This window comes from Lipophrys pholis, assembly GCF_963383615.2.
Source record: "Lipophrys pholis genome assembly, chromosome: 1".
Classification (NCBI taxonomy): domain Eukaryota; kingdom Metazoa; phylum Chordata; class Actinopteri; order Blenniiformes; family Blenniidae; genus Lipophrys; species Lipophrys pholis.
In genome coordinates, this window is record NC_137635.1 from 43,919,708 (window position 1) to 43,947,054 (window position 27,347).

Consider the following 27,347-nt stretch of genomic DNA (forward strand, 5'->3'; position numbering starts at 1 on the left):
AACACAATTGGCTCAAAGTCAATGAACAGTATGGGGAGAATTAAAGAATTTCTGACCAAACAATACTTTGAGAAACTTCATGCAATAATTTTCAGTAGGTTTTGTTGTTTTTGGACTGTGGTAGGAAACCCATGCACACAATGGGAAGAAAATCCAAACTTCCCACAGAACAGGCCAGCTGGTATTTGAACCAATGACCTTCTTGCTGTTTGGTGAGAGTGCCAACTCCTGCTCCACTAAGATTGGATATCTTAACATTTTTTTTGTTTGATTTTTAAACTGAAAGCCGTGAGTATTACTATCAAAATTTAAACTTCTTTTATATATTTTAAAATCTTGCTCCACCTTTCTTTCAGGGCTGCTTCAACCCTACACTGCTGCTTGGTCTCTCAGTTGAGCTGATCAGCAGCTCCTCGAGGCTCAGGGGTTACAGACTAGCATTTTCAATTGCAATCCCTAAAATGTGAATTAATTTGCCATTACACTGATCAGATTTTAATTGTTTTACTGTTTATAAATGGATTTCACTTTTATTTAAACAGTTTGAGTGGTCCCAAAAGTGTTTTACACGGTTGATCACATTCATGCACTCATTCACACACCAGGTGGTGATGGAGGTGGCTGCCATCGTGCAAAGTGCTCCATCCATGCATCGGGAACAGTTTGGGGTTCAGTGTCTTGCTCGAAGACACTCCAACATGGGGACAAAAGGGAGATTGGGAATCAAACCTGCAACCTTCCAACTAAGAGACGGCAACTCTACCAAACAAGCCACAGTCTCGCCAATGGTTTATGTTTTGTTTTTGTTTGTTTTCTGTGTTAGTCTTCATAAAATCAGATTTGTACTCTTTTTTTTAACCATAAACCTTAGGTATGTTTAACTTTAAGTATTGTGACTTCTCTTCGTATTTTATGAAATAAATAAGGGAGACAACTTTTGAACGAGTCTCCTTTTTTTCTTTAGACGCGGCTGTGAACAAACGTTTTATTTTGACAGGATTATCCGGAAGTTCAGCGTCCACGCTGAGGGTTTTGACGCGGCTCCGTGTTTCTCCCTGGTAAACCTTGGGGGAGGGATCCTTGAGTGCTGTCGCACAACTACGGCAGACTACAGGCTGTACTTTCCGACTTGTGCTGCTGGAGTGAGGCGTTGGTGGAGGGTCTTCGCGGGGAGACTCAGAATTAGAATCCAAAGGCGATTAGGCGGGCGGGATGCGGCGGTCGGAGGGTCTCCTCTGGACCGAGCCTGGAGATGAGGATTCCTCCGGTGAGTAAGTGGATTTGTTCCCAGGACGTTTCGCCGCTCCGTTGCAAGCGATATAATAAACGTTACCGACCGCCATTGCAGCGGCGGCGGCGGGCGGTGGATGCAGCCGGGGCGAGCGTGCTGGCTCCCGGTGAGGGACGCGGAGATTCCGCCGTAACACGAGCCTCAAACGTCAATTACACAACGCTGCGCTGAGTCGTGTATCCAAGAAAACGCTCGCAGTGCGACGGGGCGGGAGGAGTGCTCCGAGTGACTGTGTGAAATAGGCTGAGTTTAACCCGGGAGGGAGGCTTTCTGACGTCCTCTGCCTGCCCCCCCCCTGCGACGAGCCGCCGTTTGCCCACCGAGCCGCTGCCCGTGCGAGTGACCTGCCGGAGCTGCTGGTCGCCGCCGCCGCTCGGCAGCACGACTTCCCGCTGGAGCTTTCTGGACTAACCCCAGATAATTCAGCTCCCCGTTCCTCCCCGCTGCCCTTCAGCTCTATCAGTCATCTGCATTTCTTAATCCTCGTGAAACTCGGTGGGAACAGTTTGGGGAAACTTAGTCGTGGCCTTTTTCCCTTTGGAGCTAGCAGCCTGCTAACGCTGCTGCTCAAGTTGTGGAGCAAACAACCCGCAACTGTTCGAACCTGCTAGTTAGTTAGTTCCCCTTGTGTTTACCCCCAAAAAATAAAAATCTCCCAGTGAGAAATGATCAACCCGAGGAGGCTGTTTGGCCTGCAGGCAGCAGCCACACTGCCACTCATAGTAACTGCTCATGGTCATTCTGGTTTGTAGAGATGTTTAATTCATCCTCTAGGTTGATCTGGAGGGATTGGTTCAGGACAAGAGTTGCTGGGTCCAAACAGAATGGCCATCAGCCATTGTATCTCCAGAGAACGCCTCAACACATAGTCCATCCATCCATCCATCTTCTATTACACCACTTTATCCAATTTCTCTTCAATCTACAGTGGATAAAGGCAGGAAACACCCAGGACAGGTCTGATGTCTGTAAACATGTTTGTCCCTTCAGAAGACATCCACTCATCCATCCATCCATCTTTACCGTTTCCTCCCCATGTGGCCGTGGCAGCAGTATAGGGAGCAAGGAAGCCCAAACATCCTTGTCCCCTGCAACTTCCTCCGGCTCCTAGACCAAAGTAGTGATGTAATCTCTCCAGTGAGTCCTGGACCAACCCCGGGGGGGCCTCCTCCCAGTCTGCCATGCATGCTGAATCGCTAAAGGCCGCTATTTACTGTGCGATTTTCAGCCGTCTCAGACGAAAGATAACAATCGTGCGAGAATATTGGTGATATCTTTAGTCTTGGCTCTAAATCGGTGGTCCTACGTCGCACTGTCAAGCAGGTTCCAGCTCTGCCGTTGTCATGATCTTGCGACCAAAGACGGCCTGTGCTAATATTGTGACAGTGTAAGAAATTCGGCTGCTGCTGCGACCTGCGCCAACTAACCTACTGATAGAAATGCGGTATGAAATGACGCTCTGAAAAGTGAGAGTAAACCTAAATAGGCGCTTTGTGGCTACGTATTACGCATCAAAAAAAAGGTACGCGGGATGTAAACAAATCTTTTGAGGGGTTTCTTTCCGAAAACACATAAATGAGGGCTCCCTTCATGTTTCGCCAGTTTCTTTTTTTGTGAAGGGATGGTGCAAATTGTTAAAAAAGTTTGTAGCTGGCTTAACAGGGAGGCGACCACGGGCCACCCTGATCAGATGGCCGAGGCACTTCAGGACATTAAATATCTGTCGTATGAGTCCAGTTCAATTGAGTGACGAGAAACTAAGCAGATCTACTTGGTGACAGCAGCCAAGTAGAATCTTCCTCTGTCTGATTGTTACATGCCATATTTTCATTTAGATTTGATGTTGAAAACTTGCAAAATGTTTGACTGTTCTTCCCTGAAGCAAGAGAAGACGATACCCTGCAGCTTCCTCAGGTGGTGGGAACTCCTCCGGGACTGTTTGAGCAGAGTGATCTAGCAGGTGGCCATGCAAAGACACTCTCTCATGTGTGCAGGGGATGTAGGTTACTGTACGCCTTCAGAAATTATTACGAGTCTCTCACTGACGGCAGCCCGGCAGCCTGTCTCCCCGCGATGTGTGTTATTTTTTTTTTTCTTTCTGTCTTGTGATGGTTAAATGTAGATCAAAACACGACGGAGAAAAGAAGCGCTTAATAGCTTGTGACACTTGCTGTGAAGCATCGCGGCTCTTTCTAGGGCAGGACAAGCAACCACTATCATCCCTACCTTACTTTCTTCCAGTCTCAGTGGATTTACCTTTTCAACATCTGCTGTCAAAGGAATTATCTCATTTCTGGAGTGGGCAAGACTTTTTGGATCATGCCAACCTGTAGCGTGTTCTGCGTTTCACTCATTACATCTCCAGCTGTACTGCAACGGGGAAAATATGCTTCAAGAAGGCGGAGGTCGGACCACTCCCAGTGTAGTCCCAGCCAGGGCGTTGAAGCTTACGTAATAATGTGTCACTCAGTCATGCGATCGTGTTGTTAGAAAGTGATGTCAGTCCATTCTAAAAGCGCGGAAGTGATAATTTGAGGTTTCCTGAGCTCACCCTCAGACGGTGTCTGGACCGCAGCGGCGAAGGATATGGAACTGAGAGCGTTGTTTACCAGGATGTGAGCCTGCAAGTCCTGGGAAGTATCAAGGAAAAAGAGGGAGGGGGTTCAGACTGTAAGATCTTTAAAGGCTATTATTACAGCACACAGACGGTAGTATTTATTAATTCATCCATCTTCTATGGATCACCTTCTTCACATGTAACAAAAAAGCAGCAGGGGTTGTATATAATAAATAAAACTTGAGATGCCTGGAAAAGGCCTCGAACTTTATGGATTCATTCTCTAATCGGTTGATTCCAGAGTTCAAAGAACAAAGTAAATATTGCTGCTATAAATAGAAAACCTGCAAAGTGACAGTCAAATATAAGACCAAGCAAAGCTGCCGGTGTTCTATTTGGTTTTATTGTGTTTTCATTCACACGTGGCTTCAGCTTCAAATAACAGATTTCATATCATCAGGTGAAATCTATAAGGATAAAGTTTTTAAGAAATGATCAAAGCTTAATCCAACACGTCCTCTAATAGAAATGACCTGGACGGAGGTGCGTCCAAAACAAACTCCAACTTTTCCTGGTGAGTTATCGTGTGCTGACTCGGGGACACCCAGCAGCTGTGCAGTCAGGTGCTGCACACCCACCCTGTTGTACTGAATCAGCCAATGGCAGGCCTGTGAAGTCCTGCGTCAGGACCGCATCACCCCATTCATCATGCTTTAATGCACAGCTCTTCATCACTGGCACCACACACACACCTCAGTGTGATGAAACGTGCAGGGGAAAGCACATATCCTGCTCATGTAATCATATCAGGAGGTTTGTTTATATAATACATAACTCAAAAGGCTTTTTTAACGTTTTTTTTTTTTTGTCAGGTATATTTTTCCCGTTTTGTCATTTTTGCATGTTTTGCTCGAAATCTCTGGTGTGACGACTCTGTATATTCACTCTGTCAGAGACACGATGAAGATGCATCATATATTCTCCAAGCAGGTTTTATTATTATGCAGTTGTCAGGTGGTGACTCCTAACCAGGAGGGCGCACCTCGCCAGCATCTCCTCAATAATTCAGAGGCTGAGACTTCAGTCTGAAAACATAGATTTATTCTAGTTAAAAATATTGTCTAGTCTTCACAATGATTTTGAACTGGGATTAATCACACAATTATAATAATTGGACTTCGACTGAAATGATCTAATAGAGCATCACATTTCTATCATTTGATGAATCAGATTTTTATTGTGGATGTAATAGACCCGATCAAAATAAGACACCAGAATTAAAGCAGTCTTAACTGAACAGATAATAGATAAATGCACATCTTCTGTAAGGTTTCCACCCAATGGGCGAAGATGTGACCTGGCATTCCTCAACAGGAAACAAAAACATGAAGTCTTGTCTTGACAGCCAACACCTAATGAACTCTTCTGGTATGTCCAAGCGTCCTCGCCCTGAATGCTCCTCGTCTTATTTAATCCAGCAGACATGCCAGGATGTCCTGTCGAGCTGGGTTAGTGGTCTGTTTGGTCATTACATTATTAGCATGTCTGGCTCGTGCTGAAGTTGGAGAGATGGAGTTTGTGCGGTTCGGCTGTACTTTCAACTCGGAAATTAAAGAATGTAGCATATAGGGTGTGCCAGAAATACTCAACCTGTAGGAACAATGGCTGCTGCTAACAGTGATAGCCGGACTCTGGATAAATGGAATTTACTTGCCCAACTAGAGAACTCTGCTCATCGTGACAAGATGTGCTTCCACTTGCCTTTGTGGAAGGTAAAAGCTTGAGGAGGAACCACTTTAGAGTAGTTGACGAGTCTCAAAAAAGTTGTTTATTTGAGAGCGTGGCCAGGGAAGTCAGTCAAATATACAATTCTATTAAAAGCTTTTAGTGCTTGTAAAAATGGCTTGTCGTACTACTGTGAAGTACTTATGAATCATTTGTTCTGTAAAACTCAGAATAGAAAAAAAAAAAAAAATACTGTTGCTCATGTATTTAATTACTGTTGATTGTGTTGTAGTGATGACCTTAAACATGTTCCTGTGTTTAGGTTGATGACCGTGAAACTGGTTGCACGAGCAGAGCTGCTCTGACTTCGGCTGCTATGAAATGCATGATCCTGATATTCCCGTTTCACCTCGGGCTGCATGACACACTGATAGTTTCTGATTAGTCCGTCAGCTGGTGAGTTGCAGCGTGTTGGTTTCACAAGTGATGCTGCAGCAGTTTTCCCTCTTGAGTGACACGCGCTCTCAGGAACTTGTGCCGTTTCTTTTTTTTGAAAGCATCGCTCCAAGTTTACATGTCTAAAAATACAACTGTTTCTCGTACTTTGACTGAAGATGCATTATTCAGTGCCTCTGCAGGGTAATTAAATCTTAATCGGGGATGGGCTCCCATCCACAGAGCTGTGTGTGTGTGAATGAGTGTTGGTCAAAACTCTTACGGACCATTTTAGAAAGTCTTTCATTCAGTTTGAAAAGGAAAACTCTGCAGAGGTCAGACGAGGGTAAATGCTGGTGTTTGGATGTTGCTGCTCTTCAGAGGCGAGTGGCTGCGATGTGAGGACTGCTTGCTCTCCCATAACTTTAAACACCTCTCTCTCTCTCTTGTTGGCTGCTGTGGGATCATAAAAAAAAAAAAAATTTTTTTTGTATCTACACATATCCAGCAGGTCGTCCCTTCATTATCCATTCGGAGTTGTGTTGTGCTTCAGTCGCATGAAGTAAAAGTCCGTATATCAGTTGATCACGGTCTTTTCTACCTGCGTGCTGATGATGAATTTGCTGGTTGATGCAGAACAAATTAAAAACATGGTCATCATAGATTTGAAATGTCACGGTTTGTGTTTACTGGGGTGACGTCAGCTGTGGTTTGCACAGACTGAGTCATCAAACTCCATCTGGACTGCGCCTGTCCAAAGGTTTGTAACACGCTCTAAATAAAGCACCGGAGCTCTGCCAGTTCGGTGATTGCTCTGATTTGTTGGGCTTTTTGTCCTTTGTTTGCGTTTGAGAACGGTGACCTCCTTTAGTCTCATCGTGCGTCCCCACGTCCACATGCAACGTTTGACTCCTCTTGCATGATTGTCTCCACGCTTTTGTGCTGACATGCTGCCCGATGCTCACATTTTAAAAGAAGCGGAAAATGTGATGACTTAGCTCTTCTACGGAGGCCTTCGCTCTGCGGAATATTTGGTCTCTGGTGTAATCTCCGGCCGCTCCTGTCCTTATGAGAATGACCCTGAAGTTCATTCTCGCCGTTATTCATTCGTGGCCACGCGCTCGCATCCATCACTTCCCCATTTCGGCGTCTTCTCATCAGCAAGGACACACTGTGCAGGTTGTGTGTGCAGTGATTCACCCTTCAGCTGCTTTCCATTCATGACGCCGGCCGCCCCGTCGAGCCCGGGTGGGTAAACGGCTGACGGTGGATGATAACGTCGTCCGCACGTGACGAGCTGGATGCTGCAGTGTGTTGTTTATGAACCGAGATGCTTTTGATTCATCCACTGCACACCAACCTGCCTGATGCATCTGTATGGAAACCGGATCAGTCTTTGGAAAATAATGTTGAGAGTGAATATCCCGCACGACAAAATAGCCAGTTGACGATCATAAATGAAGAAAAAAAAAAAAAAACCTAATCAAATCTTTAGTTTCGGGAAAATTGACTTCTTGTTATTTTTATTCAAAGCACGTGTTACGTCCTTCGGTGGAAAAGTGAAGACGTAAACACGACAATCAAAAAGTGAAAGGAGTCAAAGTGGTGTGACAAAAAACAAAGATTTATTAAATATTCCAAACTAATACAGTTGTGGAGGAGGTTGGCACTGGGGGTTGTGCCTAACAAAATTCTAAGTACAATATAACCAGGCCTTACTATTCCTCACCTATATCAAACAAAACTTTAACCAAAAACCTGATTGACTCATCTAAAAACAGTGGCTAAATCAAAACAATGGTGGCAGCAACCTAATAACCTAGTGTATCTGACAAGGGAATACCTACGTGAATGAAAAATGTACAGGGTTCCCCAAACTTACCAGAAGTCCTCGCCTCCCACTACAAACCACTCTCGGACAAATTGACAGAGAGATCAGATCACAGCAGACAAGGATCAACTAAAGACGAGCCTCCCTTTTCTAAGGAGGGTTTCTGGCCATGATTGGCCAGTTCAGAAGACACAACAGGAGCCACAGGTGCAGGCGATTAAGCTGATCACATTTGCGAGCAGACAGAGGAGGAGGGAGAGAAAATAAACCCAACCACACACCAAGCTTAACTATATTACCGGCCTGGCATGTAACAGCAAGTCATCGCCCGTGCTTTGATAGAAATAAATATAAGAATAATAAACCATTTTATATGAAAGTTTCATGCATATACCTACTTTTTTTGAGAGAATCTAAACAGGATCAAGTTAGTCAAATATAAGCTGTGCAAACATTTTATAATGGAGTAAAACTGTTGTGCTGGTTAATAAAGTCATTACAGAAAGATGATATTTATTTGGCTAATAATATAAAGTCTGTTTAAAAAAAAAAAATTAGAAGCTGTAGCTTCAGCCAAAGCAGTAAAGCTAATAGTTTGATACAGGAGTTGTAAAAACAGTGTTACAACATATATGTAAACTGACAACAAATTTAGAACGTAAAAAAAGGTACTGATGAGAGCAAGTGAGACTTTATTCCGTCAGATGTTTCCTGATGTATAACACTGACGTGAGCTTAGATCTGTTCGTGTGTTGTAGTGAGACTCACCGTATCAAACACTATCCCGATTTGCTCCCGAGTGGCGAAGCAGCTCTGTGAACTGTCTCTCTGTTTCAGGTGTGGGCGCTGGGCGCTTGCCAGACTGGACGAAGTGAGAAGGGAACGGGAAACCTGCTGAGTGGGGAAAAACACACCGCCTGGGACTGCTGAGGAGGACCTCTGTGCAGGTGAGCAGCTTCTCTTTTTTTTTTTCCCTCAATTTGTTTTTAAACTGAGTTTATACCTCGAACACGAATAGTTAAATAAATGGTACGTTTCTGAAAGGTTCCAGCGAGGTTGGTAAAGAAAACACTTGCTCACAATTGTTGGTTAAATGTAACCTCTCCGCCGTCTGAAGTACAGAGCAGGTCGTGAAAGCTTGTTTTCAACCTCCGCCTAATCGAGAGCGTGTGCCGAGTGGACTGTAAAAGCTAATGTTAATACTGATGATACAGGTAAACTTGAGCTCATTAATCATGCATCATCTATTGGATGGACTTGTTGTGTAGATCTACGTCGATTAGAAAATCACCATAACATTAATCATCAAACGTTGTGATCATCAGTGTAATGTTTATATAAAAAGGCATAATCAAATTGTTTTGGTGAAGCGGTGGTGGAGACATGCTGATCTGCAGTTTTCCTCCTTTTAGAAACACTGAATTGACTTTTATGTTTCCATTAGGCATCTTCTACAAAATCGCTTTATACATTCTAATGAATAATGAGCTCAAGCTCGTCCTGCCTCCAGGTTCACGCGGCCGTCGGCAGGGTGGAGCTTCTAGACCCATGGAGAATTACTTCCAGGCCGAGGCCTTCAACCTGGACAAGGTGCTGGACGAGTTTGAGCAGAACGAAGGTGAGCTTGAAAAGTTCCAGCATGTCATATTGAAGTAATATCACTTCAGTTCAGCTTTTTGTTTTTTGTTCATCCAGATTTATTTATTTTTTTCTTGATACGTGATGAAAATATCTTTGTTTTCACAAAACCAAACGATTACCACTGAAAATTACTACAATCTGAACATAAAGCCAATTTCAGATACCTTCTGGTGTAAAACACAGTGAAACGTCACGAGCTTTAGCGTTATGCATGTGGTTACAGACTCACCCTGACAGCACGGCTTTGAGGCTAATGTTGGTTTCCCCACAAAGATTTCAGGGTCTCTGTTGTGTTGTGTCTGCTCCTCTTAAGGAATTTGTTTTTCAAAAAAAAACTTTTTTCCTTGAATTAATAGTTTTTTCCACAATTTGCTTGCTGGTTTGGCGGGCTGGATCAGAGCCTCTTCTCTTGCTGGTTTTGGCGCGCGGGCCTAATGTTTGGTAACTCTGGACTAGATGCTGGACAGACGAGACGGGTCACAGCACGGCTGGTTCGCTTCTTAATTTAAATACTCCTAACAACTGAACCCTTAAACATCAATAGAGTCATATCCTGATTGCATTGTCCTTATATGTTCTTAATTTCAAAAAATGAATAGCAAAATATCACATACTATACCTGAGTCCTTTATACCCGACGAAAGACAAATGGACAAAAGTGTAGCACCGCGAGTGCGATTATACAACCACTGTGAGTAAGTCATGGAGATTTCAGACAATCAGAGAACACCCGATGACTGAGTAACATTTACGGGCAGTGATTGAGGACGAGCACAGAGGGAATACAACTTTTTCTTTCCCTTGGGCCTAAAATGTGTAATTAGTGCGAGATAAGAGGCCTGTCTGATTCTTTTCGTCACACTTGGTGATCACAACTAAAGAAGTTTTATTAGTCATATTTGTAGACTCTTGATTTCACAAAGTTTATTTGTGTTAATTGTAAAGTGCTACTCGGCTTTGGCCTGCAGGCGCTCCTGTCAAACGGTGTGTTTACAGAGTTAACCCTGCTCCTTTGCTCTGTATTTATGGCATATAACCCCAGCAAAATTGCAGTTCCTGCTGATTCTCTCACACACGTACAGATTGTATTTTAATGGTACTGTTAGCTCAGTGTGTGTTTTGGCTGTGAGTGATTATCCGCGTCCTCTGCCAGAGATCCAGCTTGGCAGATTAACTGTGTGTGTGTGTGTGTGTGTGTGTGTGTGTGTGTGTGTGTGTGTGTGTGTGTGTGTGTGTGTGTGTGTGTGTGTGTGTGTGTGTGTGTGTGTGTGTGTGTGTGTGTGTGTGTGTGTGTGTGTGTGTGTGTGTGTGTGTGTGTGTGTGTGTGTGTGTGTGTGTGTGTGTGTGTGTGTGTGTGTGTGTGTGTGTGTGTGTGTGTGTGTGTGTGTGTGTGTGTGTGTGTGTGTACGCTTGGACTTGGTACGCCTCGCACAAAAACAGCTTAGCATGAATTCCTGTGGAGGGGGAGCGAGAGAGATGTACAGTAGGTAACATGACTGCGTTAGAAAGTCCTTCATGATAAATATAAGAATTTCTACTCGTGCCTCAAAGTGTAGATGCATCAGCTTGACTGATGGCTCCCAGTGGCGGAGCCACTTGGCCCACTTTCCCTGAATTTCCCAGTTCATGCACACACTAATTTCTCACTCCATGCCAACCTCAATTCTGAATCTGTCCCTTGGTTCGTCTCTGCCATTTATAGCTCCTTCAATCACCTGGGAATGTGTGTCTTGGTCTCAGTTCTGTATAGTACGTGATGCGAAGCTTCTTATACGGCCCCTACTGGGTTCATGATCTCTTTTTCAGTGGCGTCGGTGTGACGAGAAAGGTGGAAGGTTTCCGGAAAATGTGGGGGAAATCTTTGGCATGCAACTCAATACAAAGTTCAATAAATCTGGTTTATTTAGATGCAGTTGACTCATTTTGATCAAGGAATTTTCTGCGTTTAAGAAAAAAGAACTTGTCTGTTGACTGAAATTTTATTTTATTTTAATCTTCTTCTACAGATGAAACTGACACTCCCATTCTCTCAGATGCCAAGTGGACCCAGATCTTGGCCCCACCGGCACACATGCTTTCTCTGAACCCCGCGCTGGCCCACGCAGACCTCAGCCCCCGGGAGAGTCCCCTGCCCTTTAAAACCGCCCCCGATTCATCCTCCAGTGCCTCTCCGGGAGCGGACCCTAAAAGACACCCCGGGCCGGACACTCCGTCCTGGGTAGAGGAGAGGCCGGCGGACGTTCACAGCCCGCCTCTCCCCCAGCCCAACATCGGCAAACTGGTGGGCACTGACGACCTCTCGCCGCCCCCTGTCACGGCGTGTAAAGCTGTGGAGAACGGCTGCCCCGGCAGCCCGCAGTCAGATGGGCTCCACAAAGAGATAAGGCCTCCTGCAGACATCCAGCCTGGTACTGCCAAGCAGGAGGGTGAACATGAAGAGACGGCAGCCTCAGCTGGAGCAGGAGACTCGGCTGTCACTCACTTTACCTTTGAGGTAGGATTGGGAGAGGAACAAAGTCTGTCTGAGAAAACGCTTCCAAATGTGGAGCTGACAACGCATAATGGAGTCGGCCTTAAAGAGGAGAGCAGTGCGGTTGTTCCACAAAACTTTGGTCCAGAAAAGCAAACTCCAGACTCGAAGGAGGAGCAGGGAGAACTTCTGAATATGGGGAGAGGTGTTGAGGCTGCGTGTTGTGGGTTGGAGGAGAATGGCGTGTCTTCTGACAGGAACGCAGCGGAGGAGAAGGAAAGTACATGTGGTCTGGAGGGACAGATAGACCAGCTCCTCAGAATAACAAGTCTTCCAAATGGCTTGGAGCAGGACAGTGGGAGCAGCTCCAAGCCTGAGGAGACAGCAGAGAAGGATGAGGAGGAGGAGGGCTTCGCTCCCTCTCCTGTCCCCTCCAAAGAGGATTCTGTAACGGAGGAAAAAGAGATGGAGGAGAGCAAGCTGGAGAGCAGCGATGGTGGAGCAGTGGGTTCAGGTAGCATCCAACCAAAACTTAACAATCGTCTGCAGCCGGTCAGTGTTCCCTACGGAGGGGCTCGACCCAAGCAGCTGGTCAGCCTCAAACTGCAGATCCCACAGCCGCTGTCCAGCCAGGTCCAAAACCAGCTTGTCCCGTCCGCCATGAGCAAGAACAAGAACCTTGAGAACCAATGCTGGAGAGGCACGCCAGCTGAACCGCTGCCCGGCGGCGCCGATCCAAGCATAGTCAGTGCCAACGGAGACGGTGTCGTCCACTCTCCTTCCCTGATGCCCCCAGAGAGCCCGGACAACGACCTCCAGGCGGGTCAGCAGGGCGCCCTGTGCCAGAAACCTGCCAGCTCCCTGGGAGAGGTCGCCCCCGTGTGGGTTCCTGATTCCCAGGCCCCCGTCTGTATGAAATGTGATGTCAAGTTCACCTTCACCAAGAGGAGGCACCACTGCAGGGCCTGTGGCAAGGTCAGTGATGTGCTAGATCTGCTTTTATGTCGACTGTGTAAATGAGCTGGAGATAATAGCTCACATTATATGGACAATTTTAGTATCGCACACCATATGTTCAGTCAATTTTGAGTTGATAAACAGTTGATACTAAACCTACTATCTGTACTCAACTAGTTAACTCAAAATCTTTCGTTTCAATGAAGATTTGTCTTGGTGATCAGCTTCTCACAACCACAAAGACCCCATTGTGTAAGATTGTAGGTACACATTTTATAGCCCAGTGTGGCTTTTCAAAAACACAAACGAGCAATAGAAGAAACAACAGGTCTTGTTTCGAAAAACATAGTATACCTCCATGGAAATTAATATCATAAATGTACCTCCATTTCTTGGAAAAATATAAACGCAGAGGAACAATTTTGTTTTTGTAACGTCACACATCTGTGAGCACAACTTCTAATTACTGAGAGTAATTCTGTGTCCAATAATTTAGTGGTCGATATCAACCTCCAACCTATTTTTGAGACTCGAAATAGACTGAATGAACAGGCTTATGGTCTGGGAAAGTCACCAATCAGTCAACCAGTACTCTACAAATGCTGGAATTGTTTCTTTTGTCCGTTTCAAATTGAAAGTTTCTTTTATATAAAAAAAAAAAAAAAAAGGTCTTAACTTTGCACATGTAGCTCAGCTAGAGTTTGACCATGTCTTTTACTGTTGATCGAATTTGTGATTTGAAACATGTCTGTGATTTAAATCATTGAATTTTATTACACTTTTACTCTTTAGGATACTTTGTAGGCACTCACCCAATACTGAAGAAAAGTAGTCCTTTTACACTACATCAGTCCCCAGCAGTTGATCGATGCACAATAAAGATGCACAATAAAGCATTCAGAGGAGCAGACTACATTATCTATCACCTGCACAACTCCCAAACTTCAGCAGCCGAACGGATGAAGGCAGGAAGAAGCTTGGAATAGGATTTGTCTTCATTGCTGCTGCTCACAAACGACGGCTTTTAGGGCATTAAAATTCAGGGGAAAGGACGCGGTCCTATCGAGAAACTATATCCCAAGCTTTTTGGACGACCTGCCTCCCCCACAGGGATCATCAATCTGTTTGCTGGACTCCAATTATCCTGGAGCAAACCTTCAGAGTGGTGTTGAAGCACTTTTTGGCTTTCTCTGTGAGACCACAAACCAACAAATAAAGAAAATGGCCAATACTTCCAATAAAACACCGGTCAGATTCAGGGGGAAAAGTGATTCAGACAAACACTAATAAACAAAGATGCTGCTTAATAGAGACAAAATACCTCAGGAAATTAAAAAAAATACCTACCATCAGCTATTTTAACAAGCTTTGTCGGAGAAAGAGGGTGGGTTAAGTGCAGGCGCTTTTAAAGGACAGAATCTTTCTCAGCATTATATTTGCAGATAGATTCAGTGGCTGTGCAGGTAGCTTTCAAGCAGTTTGTCCTCCCACACACATGTCAGGGTGTCCACACAGTGCTCTAAACGGGAGACGTGGTCGCTGACACTGCACTGGAAAACCGCCGGACTGCTGCTTAATTTCCCATGGTGGTAAACAAACACACACACACACACACACTCTCTGCCACTTTGAGCTGGTGCTGCAGTATTACTAACACCTGCACAGGGGACGCAAACAATGGACACAGCGGGGTCTTCAGTCCGTCCTCGGCCAGAGTGCTGCCTCCACAAACAAGGTTATGATGGTGCCATGTGGCTCGGAAATTAAAAGGATCATACACTCTCAGTCTGTTTATTTACTAAATACATGTTACTGGGTAATGATGTGTAATGAGATGCTAATCTGTTGAAAGCGCAGCTGCAGCTACATTGAAGCTCTGGCCATGTGCAGAAAATCAATACACATAAAATGGTACATTTGCTGCTTATCAATTAACGGTCTTCTCAGCTCTTTACCTTTTACTGTCTTCACAATGGCGTCTCCCGTTTTCTTGTCAGGTGTTTTGTGCGGCGTGCTGCAGTCTGAAGTGTCGACTCATGTACATGGACAGGAAGGAGGCGCGTGTCTGTGTCACCTGCCATTCTGCTCTGACAAGTGGTGAGCTGCAGCGCAAGTAGAAACACAATTTTTTTTAATCCTCTTAGAAATGTACATGGCTGATTTGACACAGTTTGGTCATTAATGGTGAATGAATTTGATCATTTGACAACAACACATTTTTCATAGTTAAAGAAAGTTACATGCTGTTGCCGAGGAGTCATAAGCAAACACTTTGGTACCATGGCTCACAAACAGCCAGCTCAGCAAAATCAAGTAAACCTAAGCAGAATGTTTAGGCATACTGTTACTGGCTAGTTAATTATATATATATGGACATGCTTTCTAATGATATTTTCCCTTGTCAGCTCAATCATGGGAGACACAGGCTCCTGCAAGCAATCAGAGTCCAAACCCCAACAACCCTGCCGAGTACTGCTCCACCATCCCCCCTCTGCAGCAGGCCCAGGCCTCCGGGGTGCTCAGCTCGCCCCCTCCCACCGTCATGGTGCCCGTGGGAGTCCTGAAGCAGCCTGGCAATGAGGGTACGACCTTTACCGAGGATAAAAATACTCCTGCAACTTTATTTTTCACGTTTTGCTGTGACATTTTTGCCCCCAGCTGCAATGAAGCAGCAGTTGTCTTTCTTTTTTTTTTTTCTTCTTTTTTTTTAAACTTAACTCTAAATAAGTGTGTTGTGTTTTTGTGTGTGTTTCTTATGTTCAGGCTCAATGACACGAGAGCAGAGAAGGGTTTGGTTCGCTGATGGGGTCCTGCCTAATGGAGACACTGCGGAGTCGCCCAAACCTTCGAGCTCCAACCCAGCCTCTTCTCAGTCACTAGCAATCTCCACGCATTCGAACAAATCCGCCTCGTCCGACTCCTCCGAGGTTAGGCCTGTTTGGCATGAAAAGCATCCAGCTCCACTAATGCTATTAGGCCGGTTTGTTAGCTCATTCTGAGGCCACAAGGAACTCTTTCTTTGGGAGTTTTAGTGGTTTATTAGCGGCGTCACGTCTGTTACAATCGGACAGGGAATAGACTTCAAAAGAAACATTCCTACTGTATTAAGAATGACAAATCCCAGTGGGATTAAGATTCTAAAAGCAGTTTCAATATAAGTGATTATTACAGTGACGCTTGGCTCACAGCAAGAGACAAAACAATCTGCGGTTGTGATGTATACTCATTAAACATCAGCTGTCAGGATGATTCGGGCAACTTACACAGAAGCATTGTTCCGAATACTGAATAGCCTGATTGTGCTACACAGACTGTACATGAGTGTAAAATCAACATCTTAGTTATCCTGACGCGGGGGGGTGGACAACTTCTCGATATATGACGAGTCCTTCAGCCCACAAGTGGGACTCAGCCGGCTGTTGATTTATGGGAGCTCCCGCTGTGCTTTTCAAACTGTTTTCATAATTTAGCACCTTCTAATGCATCAAGTGAAAGTGATTAAGAGTAAGAGGATTCGGTTCAGCCGAGGAAGAATGTGAAAAGGGCAGTTTCACACTCAGTGGTTGGACTTAGTCAGCGTGTGAAGACTTGTGTGATGTCTTCTGCTGCTGTGAATGAACTCTATCGAATCTAATCCAATAGCACAGCAACTGAAACAACCAACAGCGAGAAACTAACTGCAACATGATTGTTCTCTTCAGTGTTTTCCCTTGAAGTACACTGTGTATGATTTAGAGTCAAAACTCTAAACGCATCCTGCCAAACAGTTAAAGTCGATGGTTTCTGAACCGTTTTGGGTTTTTTTGGCGCACGACCCTCATGCTTGACAGCCCATGTTTAGACTATGTCACCAGTGTTACATGAACATTCAGTCTATCAAATACCAGGCTTTCAGACTTTGACTATATCGAGGGAGAAACTTGTGAGAGATTTCAACCAGGCCAATGTTCATAAAAGTAGATGGATATCGATCAGTGTACATTTCATAAATGATCCAAGTATTTTAATGAACTCTAATTGTCTTTACTTGTAGACGACATGTGATAACCAAGAGTAATTTGTCATATACAGCAATTAGCCATCACAATATTAACAGGCGAAGGGAACTACAATGACTATCTTTCAGACCTTTTTTGAAATATTTTAAAGTGAAATATTACACCTTGTAACCTTAAGTCTTTGACATTTCTAAACTTTTAGGAAGCAACAACTTGATAGATTTTTTTTTTTGGGGGGGGGGCTTAGTTTTCCAGTATTAATCTGACATCTGTCAGAAGCTTAATGTTATTTTAAAGTCCAGAGACATGAGAGTTGGCAACAGGTGCCTTTCACACAGCCATTATACTTGGAACCTCGTCTTCATTTAGAGTTGTGTTTATAACTCTAGTTTGGACTCACTTCAGCTGCTTTTGGTCTTCATTAACTCCTTGGAGGAACTGAAAGTTGCTTCGACGCCATAGAGAGAGCACTTGATCTCACACACACACACACACACACACACACACACACACACACACACACAATCACACACACACACACACACACACACACACACACACACACACACACACAGATGCTCGGTTCCAAGTTCGCTGTGGTGGATCATGTGATCTGCATGTTTGATTTGGCACAAGTCAGATGTCGTTGAAGGTGGTTACTGTGAGATTCCAGTTAAAAACCTGCTTTCTTAACTACTTTACATTAATTATTCCAGTGTTTGTGGTTACAAAGACCTCTTAATGGAAAAAAAGAAATAAAAATGAAACCACAGTTATTCTTCCTGTTTCACCTGTAGTTGCCATTAGTGCCATGATTGTGTCTTATAACTCGCAGCGCATCTAACTCCACCCCCACCTCCCCCGCCCCCCTCTCCTCTCGACCCTCAGGCGGCTCAGGCCCCAGTCGCCCCGGTGGGCAGCCCGGTGGGCAGCTCGCTCAGCCTGATCCCGGAGGACGGGCTCCCTCCCATCCTCATCTCCACCGGAGTCAAAGGAGGTACGGGAGGCCACATCACAGGTGCTTGCCCTCATCCTCACCATCGTGCTGCCTCCTCATTGCTTCCGTGTCTGTGCCCGTCAAGTGTGTTTCTCATGTGCGCCACACACGGCTCATGTTTCGATCACTCACCGCTGAGAGCGAGCAGATTTCTACATGATGGGATGTTGTTTCACATGACTGGTGTTGTGCTGCTTCACTTGGTTTGGTCACTGTTGTTTTTTTTTTTCTTCACTTAAACTTCCTTCTCCATCTTCATCTTTGATTTTGACTCTCACCTGACCCATCGTCTCTCTTTATTTAACTTGACCCGGACTCCCCCCCCCGCCCCCTCTCTTTCTTCCCCTGCTCCAAACTGCTCCCCCGTCACCTCCAGACTACGCGGTTGAGGAGCGGCCCTCGGAGATCGTTCTCATGCAGCAGCTGGAGGAGGGCGGGCCCGACCCGCTGGTCTTCGTGCTCAACGCGAACCTGCTCGCCATGGTCAAGCTCGTCAACTGTGAGTGGCGTGTACCCCCTATTGGGGCAAAATGAATGAATTCATAAGGTAATGGTAAATAAACATGTCTGTGTTAACCCTTAAACTACTAGATTGAGTGAGCGCTGCCCCATTCCCCAACTCAATCTTTTGATTTGGATAAATTCTCAGTTGTAGGTTGAAAGAATATTGGCCATTCAAAACAAATCTAATCGGCTATTTTTCTACATTTTTTGTTATTTTTTAATTAAAATTTTGAATATAATCAGAGCATGTAGTTATTTGAATTTGCTAGATTATCTATAATGCTCCATATTTGTGTCTATTCCGTATAAGAAGCTCACACGTTGAAGAAATGTGTGAGTGAGAGAATATTTGTTGTAACAAGGTATTTCGATTTTAAATGGGGCAATTTTTGGGATCGAAATCCGACTTTGATACTGAAGATCTGCCAAACAGCCTTTTCTTTTCTATTGTTTTTGTTGTGAGTCTGGGTGTTGCTCTGATTTAGTGAGCGTGTTTATTTAAAAAAAAAAATAAAAAATGCCTTTCCTAATATTTTCAGGCTGCAGTGTGAACCAGTAGGTTTACCCTGACACATTCTCTTCATCTGCAGACGTGAACAGGAAATGCTGGTATGTGACGACTAAAGGCATGCACGCCGTGGGCCAGGCCGAGGTCGTCATCCTGCTCCAGTGTCTCCCCGACGAGAAGACCGTCCCCAAAGACATCTTCACCCACTTTGTGCAGCTCTACCAGGAGGCCCTCAGTGGTGAGAACGAGGCTGGCAGCTCCACCGTCAAAACTTTATGGGGCCTTTGCAATGATCAGTTGCCCATCCTTAACTTCTGGATGAGGATTCAGAGTTGCAGCGAGATGATCAAAGCACCTGAAAGTAACTGTTATCCATACTCAAGGCAACACAGCTTCATTTGTCGAGCACATTTTGGTAATTTCTTCACACAAACAAACATGAAATGCAAAGAATGACTAAAAATGGAATTGAAACAATGATGGCTCAGTGCCAGAGCTTTCAGTTTGAAATAAACAATATTGAGCATCAATATTGGCTGAGATTGAAAATGTGTTTCACAGCCTGTAATTTATTTATTTATTTTACTTCTCCAGCAAAGAAGTTGAACTAGGATTTCTTCCCCCACAAATAGAAGTACTTCTACTTTAGTAATGCTTGTCATTGTGCCACTGGAGGCGCATTAGACCGACTCTTTGGAAACCAGGTTGCTTCCCACCACCGCTGCATGTGAACGTGTTTATCTAAAAACAGTACAGACTTCAGCGGCCTTCCGTCGGGTCGCCTCCCTCCAGGCGTGACACCTCACAAACTGCTCGTGTCGCGTTAAACTCCGTATGCCGCAGAGCAAAAACAGCTAATATCGGCTGACTTTGATGGCTCGCCTCCCCTCGGGCGGTTTCTTTTTTCATATTCACACGGGAGCTTTTCCAGGCCGGTGGAAGGGGGACGTATTGTGCGCGTCGCTCCCGATTAAGCTGGTGTCTGTCAGGCCTCGACGAGAAGTGCTGGCTTTAGCAAGTCCCAACTGCTGAGCTTTTCCCTCGTCACTGGAGTTCTTGTGCTGTGTGCCATCCGAAGCCACTGGTCCCTCCTCACAGATAATTAGAAACACGAGCCCTGCGAGGGCGACATGAGGTGGTAAAGTGAGCAGGCATGTGTTAATTCACTGTTGTAGTACTTAAGCAAGGCTCTGGATCCACACTGAATAATCCCAGGAATACACTGAAAGTGTTTTTAGCTCTCATTTTGAGCTTCTTCTCCGCCCTTTTCTTCTGTAGGCAACGTGCTGAGCCACCTGAGTCACTCGTTCTTCACACAGAGCTTCCTGGGCAGTAAAGAGCACGGCGGCTTCCTCTACATCAGCCCTTCCTTCCAGTCGCTGCAGGACCTGCTGCTGCCCAACCCGCCCTACCTCTTCGGGATCCTCATCCAGAAGTGGGAGACGCCCTGGGCCAAGGTCTTCCCCATCCGCCTCATGCTGCGGCTGGGGGCCGAGTACAGATGTGAGTCTACGCCCAGATAGGAAAACGGCGGGTGAAGGTTATTCAAGCATGTTGGCAAAAAAAGTTCATGTTGAAGAAAATATGTTGGAAGTTGTGCCACATCATATTGCTCCGAATAACTAGATTAAAACAAATTCCATTTTCATATATTTTAATTATATGTGGCCCAACAATGAAATGTTACATGTGTACAAAACAAAAATGACTGAACACTTCAGAGTTTTGCAAAATTTAAAAAAAATAAGTCTAACTTTTTCACTGTGAATACACAGTAAGATCTTGTGTGGAGACTGCGGCCCCGTTTACACGACAACGTTTTCAAGTGAAAACGCAGAACCAAGGATACTCTTACTGTGAGGCGAGAGCATTAACCACTTCACCCCAAAACTTTGGCTTTAGCTTCGGTGTGATCTCGCCCGTCCTCAAAACACATGATTTTCAGCGACTTACCAGGTATGATAGGTTTGTAGTATCCTCTAATAGTCTGACGGTTTGCTGTGGTAAACTCTAAAGATCCAGATTGATCTGAAGAGCTCAGTATGGCAGTAATCGGAGGAACCCTGTCGGTATACCACCGGCGCGTCCCCTGAAGCTACCCACACAAAGCCGTGAAGTTTTGCCACGGCTTTCATCCGGAATGCTCCGATCCACCACAATCCTCTCCTCTCAGCAGCCAGACCTGTCAGCAGCGATCGCCGCCCGGCTCAGTTAAGCCTCTCTCCTGCACGCGGCGCGCCCGGATAGAATACATTAACAAAGCCACGTACGGTCCAAGTTCTCAAACACAAAGCGTTGGCGTCGCCATGAAACGGTTCACACTTCTCTGCGCACTCGACTCTTTGCGTTCGAGGCTGACCAGCAGACCTCTTGAGAGACTCATCGTTCAAATCCCCACTGAACCGCAGATTGAGGCTCAGATTGTATTTTTCTTTTTTAATTTCCGGCTAATGAGTGTTTGCAGCGGAATGGTCTTTCCAGCTGTTTACTGAGATAAGGCTAAAAATAGTCATCTAAGAAGCTTTAGTGTCTGAGGGAAGGAAAAAAAAAAAAAAAAAAGCCTCATTTTGCACTTGTGGATTAGAAGTGTTCCTCGGAGCTGCGGGCACGGCGCGCTGCATTTGATGTTGGCGTGTGAGGTCTGATGCTCTGTGCATTTGCATTTCCGGATAAAGAGAAACCAAGAAAACCTAATCTGTGCTTGAATACCTGGAATGACTTCAGGAGAGAAATGCCCAAAACACTCATGAAAGGGAAAAAAAGTGAATGAAATCCAATACATATAAGTCCTGACTTTGTGTTGCAGTTTATCCGTGTCCATTGTTCAGCGTCCGCTTCAGGAAACCTCTCTTTGGAGAGACCGGCCACACCATCATGAATCTGTTGGCGGTAAGTTTGCCTCTTAACCGTGCTTAGAAACATTCCTGAGTGCAGATCGGTCATTCAGCCGTTTGCTTCGCAGGACTTCCGTAACTACCAGTACACGCTGCCGGTGGTGAAGGGTCTGGTTGTGGACATGGAGGTGAGGAAGACGAGCATCAAGATCCCCAGTAATCGCTACAACGAGGTGAGCAACGCCACACGGATGAAACTCCACTCTGTACACGCACCTTTTCCTTCCTCCAGTCCATTAACATTTATCACTCCGCAATTCTGGAAATGTGACGATTCCCCAAAGCATTTCTTTAAAACGCCCATTTCCACATTATTGCTAATAAATTCACTCAGTAAGGGGTTAATCAAACCGATTCATGACTTCGAGGAAAACGGACATGTGCCTCGCTTCCAGATCCCTTATCAGACCTCCAACGGTGGAGCTCGTCTAATTCTGTGCTTGTGACACAAGAAAATCTCTCAGGGGGTCTCTGCAGCTGAACGTTAGACGTAGGCTGCTGCCGTGAGGGTGTAAATGAACCAGCAGGCAGAAGAAGCTACACACACACACACACACACACACACCGTGCACCATTTGGCCGGTGTAGACAGAGAGCTGCTGGTTGTAGCGTTTGGCTGCCGATGTAGTAACAGATGGGAGCCCAGTAATGTGAAATGGGGGCCGTTACTTGGGCAGTTTGCAGGAGAGTCTTCAGCGCAGCAAGTGGTTAAAACCCTCCAGATTTTCAGTTTTATTTCTGATCTGCAGAGAGGCACCGGGACCGGAGACACAACAGTTTGGACTATGTGGGATCCTTCCGCTTTTGCTTCCCCGTCCGTGTCGCTTTACGTAATCTGTCATCTCGGTTCGGCTTAACCAGAGCGCCTCTCCTAAGCCCATTCTCCCCCAGCACACCCCCAGAGGCCCGTCTTAATTCGTCATGCGTATTATTTTGTCTCTGCAGCTCATGAAAGCCATGAACAAGTCCAACGAGCACGTGCTCGCCATGGGGGCGTGTTTCAACGACCGGGCCGACTCCCACTTGGTGTGCGTCCAGAACGATGACGGGAACTACCAGACGCAGGCCATCAGCATCCATCACCAGCCGCGCAAAGGTGCTGACGCAGAATCCATCAGGCTGGAGACTTCCTCCTCGCTCTGCTCCGTCTGGCTGTGTTTACCTGACAATCCCTCCCTCCCGGCTCCTCAGACTGCCTGAAAATAGTTCTCTGATTGCTTTGTGAATTTGAGTTCTGATCAGTCCTTTGTCTTTGTTTTCTCCTCTCCAGTTACCGGAGCCTGCTTCTTTGTGTTCAGCGGGGCTTTGAAGGCCTCGTCGGGCTTCCTCGCCAAGACCAGCATCGTGGAAGGTGGGAGCTGCGACATCAAACTGCAAGTTGGCTGCAGAAATGCTGAAATATTAGTTTGAGGTTGTTTTCTCAGAAGAGTCTGGCCCGGCTTGGCAGAAACTCCCGATTATTACTGCCGCTAGAAGCTCGACTCCGAGATATAGAATAGATTGTTATTCCCCAGCAGTGAAAGGCGTTAGTGTTTTGTACCTCAAACTCTTTATAGGATCCTTGTGGTTGTTCTCAGTCTAAATGTCTCTTCACAGCTGCTTTCGCCATGTTTGAGCACAAACCTGGTTTCTTTCAATAGACAGGAAGGATTTCAGCCGTTATCTAATACAACCTGTCTGGTGAAGAGTTAATATTGTCAGATGTTTTGAATTGTTACATTAATCAAATGTCAACCGTCACGGCGTCCCAATCTGACTGAATCCCCTCGGCCGTCTAGTAATCCTAACTTAAGATTTTTCTTGTAGACGGCGTCATGATCCAGATCACAGCCGAGACCATGGACTCTCTACGGCAAGCTCTGAGGGACATGAAGGACTTCACCATCACGTGCGGTAAAGCCGACCAGGAGGAGAATCAGGAGCTCGTCTACGTCCAGTGGACGGACGACGACCACAACTTCAACAAAGGGTGAGACGCTGGTTATTCACTGTCTGGATGTTTACGGCTGCAAAACAAACAAAAAACAAAAAGAAACTTTTGGCTTCAGTCTTGACTGCGGTCTTTGATGTTGGACTCTCCAGCTGAGCAGCTGGCAGGTCAACGCCTTGCTCAAGGGCATGCAGGCAGAAGCTGCAGTTTCCTCGCCGTTTCATATGCTTGGTTTCCTCTTTCAATCGGTTATCCAGCGTCATCAGCCCCATCGACGGCAAGTCCATGGAGTCCATCACCAGCGTCAAGATCTTCCACGGCTCCGAGTTCAAAGCAAACGGCAAAGTCATCCGCTGGACTGAGGTACGGCGCCGAGCGCGTGAGCACGTTGTTGAAATCGCTGGAGACGTGCTGACATCGGCGCCTCTGCTCCTCCAGGTCTTCTTCCTCCAGAGCGAGGACCAACCCAACGGCCTGAGCGACCCGGCCGACCACAGCCGGCTGACGGAGAACGTGGCGAGGGCGTTCTGCATGGCTCTGTGTCCGCACCTCAAGCTGCTGAAGGAGGACGGCATGGCCAAGCTGGGCCTGAGGGTCACGCTGGACTCCGACCAGGTAGGAGGAGGAGGAGGAGGAGGAGGAAGGAGATGAAGAGCAGCGAGGTCGTTGCAGAGAAGAGTTTAGTGTTGCACTCTACAGAAATGCATCAGGGGGAAAATTTCCCAAGGTACTATTGGACTTAACCTCAAATATCACAGTTTTAAGGCACTGATGCAATGAATTACTTCTAAAATCTGATATTTTTGGTATTTTTCTATCTGGTTCAAGAATTTCATCTCAGGATTAGAAATGTTGGATCTCTTCATGTTATAATTTCTACATAAATATCAGACATACGGAAGGAAAAAAACCGAATAATGTAACAAGATTTAACAAATGTTAAATGCTTTAGACGGAGTTCTTTGTGTGCCCGGAGTAGTAAAACTGAAGGTGAACTCTAAAATGAAACTCCCAGAGCGTCACTGCTGACGGGAGAAAGTGTTTCCCGATGATCACTCAGCCAATCAGGCGTCTGATCCGCCCGCCGTGTTTGCAGGTGGGCTACCTGGCGGGCAGCAACGGCCAGCCGCTGCTTCCTCAGTACCTGAGCGACCTGGACAGCGCTCTGATCCCCGTCATCCACAGCGGGGCGTGTCAGCTGAGCGAGGGGCCCGTGGTGATGGAGCTGGTCTTCTACATCCTGGAAATCATCTCCTAGGACCCCGAGACGTCCCGCCCACCTGCAGGCCTCATCTGTCAACCCGCTCGCCTCCTCCCTTCCAACCGTTTGCACTCCAGGAGAGAAACCGCGGCGTAGCATTCCTCCAGCCAGACCTATGCATCCACCCGTCGTCTGATTGGCTCCGGAGGACCAGCAGCCCCGCCCCCCCCCAGCTGTTGGCTGATCCCTGCTCATCTGCGTCTCTCGATACCTACACGGGGGACGTCGGGGTGTTCGCTGCGTGACAACAACAAAAAACAAAGACGACTCCAGAAAGCAAAAGATGAGATTTGTTACCTCAGCAGGTGTTTCAGGGAACCCCTCCTCGAAAGGTCGCCACGGTGAAGCAAGGTGTGGTACTTCTAGTATACTTTAGTATATTTATTTGAGCAGCAGCAGCAGCAGCGCTCATAAAACACCAGAAAAATAATGTAAACAAGACAAAGTCAACCAAAATAAATCAAACAAACATACTAAATAAAGTTCTTACATACTGAACTTTAATATGAGAATAAAAGATGATGGCATTAAATTCACTGGTGAACACAACTTCAAACAAAAAGGAATTTATTAAAGAAACTGGATGAGTTAGAAGTTATACGACTCACCTTCATCACGTCACTGCTGCCAGACTCTTCAGGAAAAGATGATTTCATATTGAAACAAATTTTCTATTTGATTTTGCATTGTTGTGATTTCAAACGACCCCGATCACAAACAGGGACCCTGCTGAGTAAAAACATTTTCTCTGTCGACCTGGAACAGCACAGCTAGAAACATCCAGTCAGTGCAGATTGTGTTAAACTAAAGTCATATTTTGGGACGAGGTCAAATTGATATGAGCAAACCGCGACAAAGCAACAGTCCCGATGTTGGTTTAATGACTTTTGTGACGAGCTGCTGGAAAATCGACCAAAGTTGGTCCTGCAGTGCAAGTTTCCACCACAAGATGGTGTATTGAGTCACTTTGTCATTTTCTTATTTGCTATCGAATAAGCAGGTTTACAAACGTAACCCACATGATCAGCTCTGCTGCTCATCCTACAAATGCATTTTGATATAATGTGGCACAATTCATCAGGGAAACAGCTACACTTTCCAACAAGGTTTTTTTTTTCCCCGATGTTACAATGAAGAAATAATCCACCAAACAACCTTCCTGAGTCGTGAACTGGTCGCCGTCACGTCAGTTTGCATTCCCACTTCCCCGTGCTGGTATCTGACGCCCCCCTAGCGCGCTATCATGTAGCGCCGCGGCTTTCAGTGTCGCCGCAGGAGCCGGAAGTCCCGAAGCACTGAACTCTGGGTAAAAAAAACAAAACTAAAATATGCCTCTGTGTAGCACGGATGCTGTGGCAAGGAGGAGTGGCATTCATGTCTGAGGAAGTTTTTCGGTAACAGAAAGGAAGCCGCTAAGGGAGAGGGCGCCTCCGTGTGGTGATGGAGGGCATTGCACCGTGGTGCTCAGTGCCTGCAGCAGCCCGCCATCGAAACAAGCTTCACCGCTTGAGCTTTACTCCACCAACACCTCCACCTGTACATATTCCTGTGGGCTCTCCATCCTTTCAACAGCTGATTTAAAAAAAAAAAAAAAAAGGTTCTAATGCTTTATTGACAAACTGATCTGTACATAAAGCTGAAGAAGACATCAGTTTGAAATCTCGTCATCGCTCGGTGTTCGTCTCGGTGGCGGAGAAAGAAAAAACAACCTCCACGTGTCTTTTTAATCACAAAGAAAATCCCTGTCAGAGATGTAAAGATATATAAATATATATATACAGTATAAATATATTAAAGAATCTATAAGGACTGTATTAAATTGCAGAAGCAGTGCACTGGATTCAAAGCCATTTCCAGGAGAGCAAGCGTGAGCAAAGTGTGCAGCTACGTCCAGTGTTGGGAAAACAATCCTGCGGAAAGAAAGAAAGAGGGGAAAAAAAAAAAACCACCAAGCTGAATGTATTTCATCTCATTTTAAAAAAACCCATTTTATTTTAATTCTCCGCATCCTTCCAAAGCCCTGAAATCCAGACTGATCGGACCTGCAGCTCGGGACTGCGCTCTCCTTCAAACGTGGACCTAACGGAAGAAATGAAGAATGTAATCCTCTTTTGTTTTTGTTTTTAGTTTCTGGCCGGACTAATCAACCAAAAACAATGGAATGAAGCTCCCCGCCACGGCCAGGAGCTCTGTACAGCGACCGTCCTGCTAAACCGCAAACAATCAGACAATCACAGGAGAATCTGCAGTTTGATTCTGACCTTCTCGCTCCGTTTCCATCCCTCGCCACTGTAGCAAAGGTCAAAGGTCACCACGCGGTTTTTTTTTTTACTGTGATCAGAGACGGA

General features: G+C 45.7%; 1 protein-coding gene across 2 annotated transcripts; it reads left to right on the forward strand.

Annotated features, from left to right (window-relative positions):
* The first annotated feature begins 1,042 nt into the window (after positions 1 to 1,042).
* On the forward strand, positions 1,043 to 26,578 carry zfyve9a (zinc finger, FYVE domain containing 9a). 2 transcript variants are annotated; one of them, XM_080486566.1, is made up of 19 exons: positions 1,043 to 1,267; positions 8,677 to 8,786; positions 9,350 to 9,457; positions 11,487 to 12,925; positions 14,905 to 15,004; positions 15,313 to 15,489; positions 15,671 to 15,834; positions 17,794 to 17,923; positions 18,279 to 18,401; positions 18,997 to 19,152; positions 20,193 to 20,417; positions 21,721 to 21,803; positions 21,877 to 21,981; positions 22,754 to 22,904; positions 23,079 to 23,159; positions 23,615 to 23,777; positions 23,996 to 24,101; positions 24,177 to 24,353; positions 24,835 to 26,578. In XM_080486566.1, the coding sequence occupies exons 3-19, from the start codon at positions 9,388 to 9,390 to the stop codon at positions 24,994 to 24,996; spliced, it is 3,612 nt and encodes a 1,203-aa protein (XP_080342692.1). In that variant the 5' UTR covers positions 1,043 to 1,267; positions 8,677 to 8,786; positions 9,350 to 9,387; the 3' UTR covers positions 24,997 to 26,578. The 2 variants fall into 2 exon arrangements, with proteins under 2 accessions (XP_080342692.1, XP_080342693.1); XM_080486567.1 differs by having other exon boundaries at positions 1,083 to 1,267; positions 17,794 to 17,902.
* Positions 26,579 to 27,347: the final 769 nt, after the last annotated feature.